The sequence below is a fragment of the Alexandromys fortis genome, unplaced genomic scaffold (genome assembly GCF_014885135.2).
Source record: "Alexandromys fortis isolate MF-2015 unplaced genomic scaffold, M_Fortis_MF-2015_v1.1 scaffold_256, whole genome shotgun sequence".
Lineage (NCBI taxonomy): Eukaryota > Metazoa > Chordata > Mammalia > Rodentia > Cricetidae > Alexandromys > Alexandromys fortis.
Genome location: NW_026068135.1, coordinates 625,358 through 637,230, shown reverse-complemented (window position 1 = coordinate 637,230; position 11,873 = coordinate 625,358). Strand labels below are relative to the sequence as shown.

The 11,873-nt window shown below is 41.2% G+C and overlaps 1 protein-coding gene across 1 annotated transcript; it reads left to right on the top strand.

Moving 5' to 3' along the window:
- The first annotated feature begins 947 nt into the window (after positions 1–947).
- Positions 948–1,263, top strand: LOC126491069 (40S ribosomal protein S27). Its single transcript, XM_050126459.1, has one exon. It carries the CDS (start codon positions 963–965, stop codon positions 1,215–1,217), a length of 255 nt encoding a protein of 84 aa, XP_049982416.1. The 5' UTR covers positions 948–962; the 3' UTR covers positions 1,218–1,263.
- Positions 1,264–11,873: the final 10,610 nt, after the last annotated feature.

The following is an 11,873-nucleotide window of genomic DNA, read 5'->3' as shown; positions in this document are numbered from 1 at the left end:
GCAATTCCATTGTCTTTTTGTCTTACTCCGCACACAATTATTTTTGAACCAGTAAGCAACTTGACTCACTGCTTCAGGCAAATGTGGTGTTAATTCATTAAAAGCTCCTGCAATTTCACCAGCTGGACTGAAAGCCAGTATGGAAAACTGTCACATTTTTAAATGAAGTTTTCACTTTGCTGAGTCATAGAGGCAATCCTTTCCCCAGATTTGGCTTCTGCCTCTCTTATTTTGTTAAAATGATCATTTGAGTTTTGAGTATTTCAACATTTGCAATTTTCACTTTGAGGGATTATGATTTGAGATGTTTTAGACTTTAAGGATTTAAGCATTTGAGGCTATGGTATTTGGGATTGTATTTGGAGGCATTGTCTAAGGAACTGGGGTGAACTGAGCCTGAGAGTTGTTGACCAACCTAGGGAATAGAGAGGTAGAAGGGAATGGTTAAAGGCCAGAATCTGTCACCTTATGGCTATGCTGTCTTTGCTTTAGGAAACCAATGGGCATGCCTACCTAGAGTTTTGAGCTACCTCTTCTAAACAATGCTCAATGTATTTGTGGCATAGGAATTTTCTTTCCAAATGATCTCTTCTCACTTGCAGCTTCTATACAAATTTCTTCTAAATATATATTTTCCCAAGAGAAGATAACAACTGGTGCTTGCACCTTTAGATCTTAGCAATGGCCAAGAGGTATCTGTTTGGGTACATGAGTGGTACTTAAACCAAGTTGCAGTATCCATACATTTGTTAGAGAAGACTCTTATAGGATGGGAATAAATGAGCTTGGTTGAAAAAAAAATGAAGGGACTTAGGTTGCATTGCCTTTGCCTCTATAAGCATTGGGCATAGACATGCATGGGAACTCTAACTGTAATAGTATCAGGAGAAAATAAGTTGTCCCCTGAAAGGGTTAAGAATAGCAAGGGTGCTTTCCGGTGGTGATGACCTCCCTACGCGAACATGCCTCTCGCAAAGGATCTCCTTCATCCCTCTCCAGAGGAGGAAAAGAGGAAACACAAGAAAAAGCGCCTGGTGCAGAGCCCCAATTCCTACTTTATGGATGTGAAGTGCCCAGGATGCTATAAAATCACCACGGTCTTTAGCCATGCACAGACAGTAGTCCTGTGTGTTGGCTGCTCCACTGTCCTCTGTCAGCCTACAGGTGGGAAAGCAAGACTGACAGAAGGATGCTCCTTCAGGAGGAAGCAGCACTGAAAAGCACCGGATTCGAGATGAGTGGGAACCATCCCAATAAACACATTTTGGATATAAAAAAAAATAGCAAGGGTTTCAAAGAGAGTAGTACATATCTAGGAAAGCTTCTTAAAATTAATTTTGTTACTGGATGGTGGTGACACACACCTTTAATCCCAGCACTAGGGAGGCAGAGGCAGGCAGATCTCTGTGAGTTCGAGGCCAGCCTCATCTGCAACAGTTAGTTCCAGGACAGGCTGCAAAGCTACAGAGAAACCCTGTCTCAGAAAAAAAGTTAACTTTTTTTTTTAAAAAATTCATACACAAGCAGTGCATCTGTATCAGCTCCACCAGTCCTCTCTCCTCCAACTCATCCCTCCTTGTGCTGCCCACCCCATCCATGATTTCTCCTTTAATTCTTCTTATTATCCCAGTCCCCCTCTCTCTTTCTGTGTGTGTGTGTGTGTGTGTGTGTGTGTGTGTGTGTGTGTAAAACCTACTGAATCCATTTAGAATTATTCCTATGTACCTGTGTCTAGGGCTGAGCACTTGGAATTAGAGAACCTATGTGGGAGCCCATTCCTAGAGAAAACTGATTGTCCTGCTCTCAGCAACCACTGACCATCTGTGGATCTTCAACCAGAGGTGAGAACTCTGTGGAATTTCCCTGTTAACATTGGTATATCAACTGGTATTGCCATTATGGCAGTTTTGTTCAAGCAACCATATTGTACAGAGTGCATGGGTGCATTTTCCCTATTGTGATTGCCTAGAAGCAGGCATCTTGGGTTCTTATGATCCTTCTTTCCTCTCTTCTGCAATATTCCCTGAGCCTTAGGTGTAAGAGTTACGTTGCGGATTTATCAGTTGGGGGTTGGTCACCTCATAGTCACTCTGAATTTTGACCAGTTATGAAAAAAAGCTATTTTTTGATAAGACATAAGAGCTCATTTACCTATGAGTACACAGAGAAATATTTGAAATAGTTATGAATTCTATTGGTTTAGGAAAATGACACTAGTAGGTTCATCTCTCAGGACCTATGATCGTTCCAGTCTTGGGTAATTGTCTCAGTTTATAGTACTAGGCATGAATTCCCTTTTATTGAGTAAGACTAAAATCCAATTAAACAAATGTTGGTTACATACAAGAGAAAAGTGCCATTATTGGACCACTGTGGATGTCTTTACAGTCTAGTGATTAAGTTCTATGTCTGAAGTATGTGGTATCTTCAACAACAAGGTCTTTCCTTCAAGTTCTGGAAAGCAAGTAAAGGACAATGACAATACCCAACATAGTTTTCAGTAATGCTTGTAATCAGTCAAACAAAAACATAAAGGGAGGTTTTCCATGCCTTACACTACAGTAGTATTTTTAGATAATGCACAGCTCTTTGGGGGAACATTATTACCTCATGGCCATAAGTCAATTTAAAAATATATGTGTGTGATACATATATATGAATACATATGTATATTGTTTTAAGTAAGCTTTTACAATAATATGTTGTATATATTTTTTTCAAACATCCTTAGTGTTATTTATCTCTTGTTTTCCTTTATCCCCATATCACCCCTCTCCCCAATCATCAATTAGTCTTCCCACAATTATTTATTTCCATTACTCCCCCAGAGCACGTACACCTTACTATCTCCCTCTGTGAATCCTCTTTTTCGCCAATTCCCCCAGAGTCTCCTTTTTCCTTTCTGGCTTCTGTGGATACTTCAGGTTAAATATTCAAGTCTAAAGACTAATAATAATAAAGATAATAATAATAAGGGTTTCAAAGGAAGTTTTGCATATCCAGAAAAGATTTTTCAAAATTCAATTCAAGATACTAAAATGATAGATATGGTACATGTTTTACTATAACAATAAAAGCTGGAACATTAGAGTGTTTCAAATAAGGGACAATCTGTAATTAGAGATTGTGATTCTGCCATGAAACTTCTCTGAAAAAAAGATTTTTTTTCTGTCTCTCAGTAGATTCCATAGGACAGATATATGAGGAGAGACAGTACCTTTTAGTTCCTCATACAAGGTGATTGATATCAAGGTAAATGCTGTTGAAACATAGAAAATTGACTTGTCTAGAAGTGTTGGAAAGACTACTTAAAACGATTCTTCAGGGAGTTTAAATTCAATGGAGAAATATGTGGCTCTACTCTGGGGAAAAAAGAAAGGATGGAGTTTCGGTTATGTGGTGCGTTAGTGTTAGCGACAGCTGTTAACCACCAGTTTGACAGAATCTAGGATCACATGGGAGACAGCCCTCTAGTAACGTGTGTAGAGAATCATCTTGATTGTGTTAATTGAGGTGGGACAAGAGACCTACCATAAATGCCACCATTCTTTGGCTGTAAGCCTGTATTGTATAAATAGGACAGGGAGTTGGGCAGCGGTATTTATTCATTACTCTCTGTTCACGATTGTGAATGCACTGTGACTACCTATTTCAGGTTTCTGCTACTGTGACCTTTCCACCATGATGGACTGCACTCGTGAACTGTGAGAATTGCTTTTTCAATTCTCCTGTCACTACATCTGATTACATCAATTAGAAAACTGGATCTAAAAGTGGGACCATTGCTGCAATAAACTGGATCGTTTGGTTCTTAGGCCCTGTTTTGTGGCTGGACTTTGGAAGAATTCTAAACTTTGGTTTAGAAAAGTCCTTGAATGGTCCAGCACAATGGACCATTCTGATCAGAACTTGGAAGAAAAGTATGCAGTGAGAAATAGGGACAGTGGGGCCCTGCTTATGAAGTTTCATAGGAAACCAAGGTCTTGATCGGGAGTTGACCTAGAAGCCGTTCATGCTTAATTTTGACCAAAAACTAGCTCTTGTCTCAAGAACTTGAGTGAAATTGATTATGAAGATAATGGACTAATGTATTTGGTGCAGGAAAGGTGTGTGAGCAAGGTGAATTTTGTGGAATAGAAGGACAAAGACAACAAAGGAGCTGTAACTTTTGAAGAATAGCACTATTAAAGAAAAACTTTACACTCTTCAGTGAGAAAATAGAAAATGTTTCCCGAGGGCAAGTTCTCACTCATTAAAGGTTTCCAATAGTAAAGATGCAAGTTGATATGAAAGGAGAAAGGCTGAAAGGAGAATTCAGCTGGGGATATTCCATCTTCCTCAAAAGCAGTAACTGAAAACGTGTCCTCTCAGTTTCAGCACCTAGAAGCTGATACAGCTATGATCCAAGAGGCCTAGGCTCCATCCCAGTACCACCCAGATGGTACTGACTTTGCAAACATAGGAGATGGAAGACTGAGGTGGCACTGAGTTTTACTTCTGAGTTTCAGAGAGGGCCTAAAGTCAGGCAACGCATGGCAGAGCCATAGTCCCTGAAAAGAGGCTCTGAGCAGCCATTGCATGAAGCTGTAAAGGTGAAACTTAAGTTGCAGAGGAGATCTCAGAATAATGTACCTGCTAGGACCGTGGGGACCCTCCAAGGAAAATTAAAGTACAGAGTGGAGCTGTATGAGACATCCTTAATGATACTGAATTTGCAATGTGAGAGCAGAGTACAGTGTGGGAAGGAAGACCGTAAGCAGCTACTCGCAACATTCATGTGACTATAAGGAGGCGTTGTAGATTAAGTAGAGACAGATTATAAAACTTTTATAGTAAGCAGATGCAAATACTTTTAAATCAGAGCACTCTGGAAGTAGAAGCAGTCAGATCTCCAAGTTCTAGGACAGCCTGCGACACAGAGCAAGTTCTAGGACAGTTTGGGCTACACACACACACACACACACACACACACACAAAACCTGTCTTGAAAAAATTATATAAAAATATTTCTTTAGGAGAATGATGAGAACAATGTCTTCCAAAAACAATGGGAAGCAAGTGACAGTTACTGGATGTTCAAATATTACTTAAGATGGCTCTTTCCCTCAAGTCACTTTCAGGAAGTCAGGGAGGTTAATGCATGATGTTATATGTAGAGAGAAATCAAAATAAGAGCTCTCATTGTATATATAAAGAAAGAGGATCCCTCAAACAGTGCTTTTAAAGATAGCTGAAGTATGTTATGGGTGTGTGATAAAATAGTTCACTTGCATTTGAAGAACTGTATAAGTGGTAAAATCTGGGAAGAACCAGATTCTAGCTCATTAAAAACTTCTATTCCTAGAAATATTGTGGACTATTAAACACAGTATTTCCTACGTGAAATACTGAAAAATTAAAGCAAAAGCCGGCTTAATTAAAAATAGTAAGTACTGACAAAAATGGAAATTTCTTTTGTGTGAGGGTAGAGATTTTTTGAAAAGTTTTGAGTCAGTACAATTTTATGCCAGTTAATGTTTGAAAACTGGCTCTTTGTTTTAAGAAACCTTGATCGGTTGTGCTCTCTGATTTCCATTATACAAATACCCCTATTGTGGCTGCAACTTATCAACGTATTTTATCAGCATTTGAAGTTGGTAGGACACGCACACAATGAGTAGCAACCTTACATGAGGTAGTTCTGGCATGCCACCAAATCAAAACTCCAGAAATAAAACATTGGATAAGGATACGCAGCACACTAGTTGCTTGGTGATGGGAAATTCTAGTGAAAACTAAAGAAGCTTATTCAACTTAAAGGGTTTCCTTTTGAAGGTACTCACCAATGGTGCTAGAGATGAGGTTTTACTGTATCAAATGTCTTTCACACAAGGCATGCTTAGTTAAATTATGATATATTTCCCCAGGATGTCTAATCAGATACTGATGGAATTTCATTTTGAGGTCTCTCGAAAAAGTTTTGCCTAGTAGGAAGAGATTACTTTTTGATAGCATCAAGATGTGGATGTATTGAAGGAAATACAAACCAAGTTTATTGATTATTAGCATGCTGATTCATATTGCACATAGATAATGCAGGCTTTGGGGATTGCTGATGGCTGACATCTAACCCATTGCTTGGATACAAAGGCACAGTATCTACTAAACAAGATTTAAAAAAAAGATTCTCATGATATATGGGGTCTGCATCTCTCAGGGGATACTTTACTTCTTCAGGAATATTTGCATTCTTAAGAAAATATCTGTCACTCTGACCAGGGAAGCACAGGAGAAATACCTTAAAATGGCCTTTAAGAATTGAGGTCTTCGAATATCTTTCATATCACCATAGAACCTTCATCTGGTGATGGATGGAGATAGAGACAGAGACCCACACTGGAGCACTGGACTGAGCTCCCAAGGTCCCAATGAGAAACAGATGGAGGGAGAACACGAGCAAGGATGTCAGGACCACGGGGGGTGCACCCACCCACTGAAACAGTGGGGCTGATCTATTGGGAGCTCACCAAGGCCAGCTGGACTGTGACTGAAACAGCATGGGATAAAACCGGACTCTCTCATCATGGCGAACAATGAGGACTGATGAGAAGCCAAGGTCAATGGCAAGGGGTTTTGATCCTACTTCATGTTCTGGCTTGGTGGGAGCCTAGCCAGTTTGGATGTTAACCTTCCTAGACATGGACGGAGGGGGGAGGACCTTGGACTTTACACAGGGCAGGGAACCATGACTGCTCTTTGGATAGGAGAGGGAGGGGGAGAGGAGTGGGGGGAGGGGGAGAAGAGAGGGGGGAGAGGGAGGGAAATGGGAGGCTGGGAGGAGGCGGAAACTTTTTTTTTTCTTATTCTCAATAAAAAAAAAGAAATAAAAAAAAAAAGAAAAAGAAAAGAAAAAAAAAAAAAGAATTGAGGTCTTCAATATAATAGAGGTCCTTAAAGAAGTAATGAATAGACACCTTAAAGAAATATATGGAAATGCAAACAATGAAGAAAAGGAATGAAAGAGTTTAAAACCTATAAGTGGCAATAAAATCAGTAAAGAAGACCCAGAGTGAGGGAAATCTGGAAGTGAAAAATTTAGAGTTGAACAGGAACTTCAGAAGCAAGCTTCACTACAGAATACAGAGATGAAAGAAATAATCTCGGGCATTGAAAACATGCTAAAAAAAATTTACAGCTCAGTCAAAGAGAATGTCAAGGTCTAAAAAAGCCCTGGCACAAAACATCCAGAAAATCTGGGTCACTATGAAAAGGCCAAATCTAAGAATAAAAGAAATAGGGGAAAGAAAATAAACCAAGGCAAGGAAAATATTTTCAACAAAATCATGTAAGACAATGTCCTTAACCTAAAGAAAGAGATACCTAGCAAGGTACTAGATGCATACAGACACCAAATAGACTAGACCAGAAAAGAAAATACCTTTGGTATATAACAATCAAAACACTAAATAAATGTACAGAATAAACAAAGACTATTAAAAGATTCAAGGGTTTAAAAAGATCAAGTAAAATAGAGGCAGATCTATTAGAATTACACCTGACTTCTCAGTGGAGACTCTAAAAGCCAGAAAAGGCTGAACAGGTGTTCTAAAAACTCTACAAGATCACGGATGCCAGCCCAAATTTTCAATCACAATAAATGGAGGAATAACATTCTACTGCATTGACTGGCCTTGTGGGAGACTAGTCTGTTTGGATGCTCACCTTCCTAGACCTGGATGGAGGGGGGAGGACCTTGGACGTCCCACAGGGCAGGGAACCCTGACTGCTCTTTGGACTGGAGAGGGAGGGCGAGGGGGAGTGGGGGGAGTGGGAGGGAAATGGGAGGAGGTGGAATTTTTTAATAAATAAATAAATAAAAGAAAAAATAAATGGAGGAATAAGACATTCCATGATGAAACCAAATTTAAGCTGTAAGTAAATACAAATCCAGCCCTACAGAAGCCACTAGAAGAAAAACTCCAACCTAAAGAGGTTAATGACACCCAGAAAACAGGGAATAAATAATCATGGATCAACAAATCAAAAGAGGGGAGACATTTACACACACCACCACAACCACAGCAACAACAACAACAAAAACAACAAAACAAGAATCAACTAACACTTTTCATTGATATCATTCAACATTAGTGGTCTCAGTTCCCCAATAAAAAGACACAAGCTAATAGATTGAATGTGAGACATCTTTTTGTCGCATCCAAGAAACACACTTTAACATCAAGTTTAGACAGCATCTCTGGGTAAAAAGATGGAAAAAGATATTCCAAGCAAATGGACATACCAAGCAATGTTGCAGATATTTTAGTATCTGACAGAGTAAACTTAAAACAAAAACTAATAAGAAGAGATAGGGAAGGACATTATATATTCATCAAAGGAAAAATTCTTCAAGAGAAGATCTTGAAAGGACAATTTTCACCTTCATATAGAAACACAAAAAACCCCAGGATATCTAAAAACAATCATGAATAATCAAAGAACTGCTGGAGATATCACTCTCTCTGATTTCAAGTTGTACTCCAGAGCTATAAAAATGAAAACACCATGGTATTGTCACAAAATGTACATATCTATCAGTGGAATTGAATTGATGACCCAGACATAAACACACACACCTATGGACACCTAATTTTTGATAAAAGAAGTCAGAAATATGTACTGGAAAAAGGACAGCATATTCAATAAATGGTGCAGGTCAAACTGGATGTCAGCATGTAGAAGAATGCAAATTGATCCATATTAATTACCCTGAACAAAATTCAAGTTCAAGTGGATCAAAGACCTCAGCATAACACCAGACACACTGAACCTGATAGAAGAGAAAGTGTGGAATAGCCTTGTACTCATTGGTACAGGAAAAGCCTCTCTGAGAAGAACAGTATAAGTATAGACATTATGATCAATGATTAATAAATGGGACTTCATGAAACTGAAAACCTTCTGTAAGGACACTATCATTTGTACAAAGCAGCAGCGTATAGAACAGGAAAGACTTTTATCAACTACACATCCAATAGAGATATCCAAAATAGGCAAATAACTCAAAAAACTATGTATCAAGAAAACAGCCCAATTGAAAATGGAGTACAGGCTTAAACAGAGAATTCTCAAAAGAAGAAACATGATGGCTGAGAAGCAATTAAACAAATGTTCAACATCTTTAGCCATCAGGGAAATGCAAATCAAAACTACTTTGAGATTTCGTCTTGCACCTGCCAGAGTGGCTAAGATCAATAACACAAGTGACAGCTCATGCTGGAGAGAATGTGGAGTAAGGAGACCACTTTTCTGTTGCTGATGGAAATACAAACTTGTACATCCATTATAGAAATCTGTGTGGCAGTTCCTCGGGGAGATGGGAATTGATCTATCTCAAAATCCATTCTTGAGATGTACCATTCTTGGTATATACTCAAAATGTTTCATCCTACCACAAGGACACTTGCTCAACCATGTTCATTGCTGGCCTATTCAGAAATAGGAAACAGTCTAGATGTCTCTCAACAGAAGACTCGATAAAGAAAATGTAGTACATTAATACAACAAAGTATTACTTAGCTGTTAAAAAGAATAAAATCATGAAATTCACAGATAAATGGATGGAACTAGACAGAAATCATCCCAAGTGAGTTATCTCAGACCTAGAAAAACAGATATGGTATATAATTGTTTATATATGGATTTTAGCTATTAAGTCAAGTTATAACCCAACTACAATCTGTAGAATAACAGAGGGTAGGCACACAGTAAGGGGCTGGGAGGGGGACAGAAATATCTCCCTATGACAGGAGAATAGAATAGATAGTTATGGATGAATAGAGTTGCTGGAAAGGGAGGATCAAACATGGAAGGGAGGAGAGGAGAGGACAAGGAAGGTAATGGGGGAAGAGACAGCTAAACTTAAGGGTCATTTGAGGGTAGTATGGAAACCAAATATAGCAGAAGCTTCCTAAAATATATAGATGTAGGAAGTTAAGGCCTACCAGGCCAAAAGGAGCCAACCTGGAGTCTGTCTGCTGCTACAGAGGTCCTGACCCTGCCGAACCAATAAGGAGTGACCAAGTGATGTTTCCTGAGTGCCTAGTAACAGGTGCTGTTAGAGGTCCTGTTTGCACTTAGCCAATGAGGGATAAGCATGAAATGTCAAATGTCAATGGATGAGAACAACTGGGTGCTGGGAGGGTATATAGGTTTTCCCCCATTGTTAAATAAACTAGTCTGCTGTAAGCCTTCTACCTGACTCCCAGTATCTGTGTTCCTTGACGCCAAGCCTTTTCACCCCCTCCCCCAAGGAGAAGACATTAGGGCCAGCAGCACCTGGTGCCCAGAACAGGGACTTCTAACACAGGCTTTGAACTCACCAGGTCAGAGTCCTTTTTTATCATTGTGGTTGTAATTTTTGTGTTTTGCTTGGCACAGGTTCTAGTCATCCTCCTCTTCTCACTTGTGGTGCTGCACTGTCCAAAGGCAGTGTATTTTCCATGAAAAGGTCCCTCGATCCCTTCGGCGGGTAAGCATTGGGACACCCATCCTTTCTTTCTTCGGAAAGGCCCCTTGGTCCCTTTGGCAGGTAAGCTTTGGGAGCCCCATCTTTTCCTTCTTTTGGAAGGCCCCCCAGTCTCTTTGGCAAGTAAGCATTGGGACCCCCATTATTTTCTTCATGTTGTCTATCAGGTTTGTCTGCCCATTTGGTTAGGAAGGCACAATTTTCGATTCACCCAGTGTCTCCACATGAGGGCTGATTCCTCCCCCCCAACCCAGAAGGCAGAACCAAGGCTTAGATCCTCAACGCCGGCCCTTGTCTGGAGACACTATATGGGCATATGGCTGTGGCCTAAAGAACCACAGAATTTCCCCACTAATCACTAGACATGAAGGTCCAATACAATTTCCCACCCCTGTTGACGGTTGATCTTCTGCTGTCCCTCTCAGAGGGGTGCTGACAGGCGGGACGGAGGGACCTATCTGTGGGAGTAATGCATTGACCTCAACGGAGAGAAGTGAACTGCATGGAGGCATGGCACAAGAGATGAGGACCCGAAGGCCTGTGCTGGTCAGGTCTGAGGTATGTGAACTTCCTGCTTGACTGAGGTCTCAAGATGCTGTCTGAAGCTCAGGTGTAGGTGATACTCTGAGGTGTGGGCTCAGAGGTAATAGGCTTCCCTAGCCTGGTGTGCAACTAGGCCGCAGTGAAGGCTCTGGACCCCTCTCAGACTTCTGTTAGGCTGTGTGCCTGTCATCTGAGTCACCACCTACTTCTTCGGATGCTTCTGTCCTTGCAGTTGGTTCTAATAGGTCTGTGGCCCTGCACAGCTGACCCTGCAGACATTGCAGTAGCGCATGGAGGGCCGTCTGGGACTGACATGGGCTTCAGCAGCCTGTCCAGGAACGGCAGTGTGTCACTAGTAAAGCTGGGGTCCGAGGGCCAGACGCCTGGACCACCCCAGGTGTTTGAGCCCACCTGAGTGGTCCAGGATGCCTGCTGCTTCTTCCGCGCCCACTGGGATTCTGGTGGGTGGTCCCAGCTGTGGGAGCTTGGGCCTGCCCCACAGAGAGAGAGGCTGCAGCTGGCTACTCTGGTGTGTCCTCACAGCTCCTAATCCCCTTTGACTCTTGGCAGCTGGTAGGTGGACCTAGCCGTGGTCACAGCTTCTTGCTGCTGGGGTTGCCAGTGTACACACCCTAGGCTACACGGGACTGATCCTCATTTGGGTGCTGCTTGCATTTGAGCTTCTTGCCTGGTGCAGCTGGAGCCACGGCTTCAAGGCCAGCCACTTGGGCTGCGCACTGGCGCTGTTGGAGGACAAAGAGCAAGCTGTGCGCCTGGGGGTGCACACCTGTTATCTGTCCGCCTGGGCTCATTTTCCAGACAC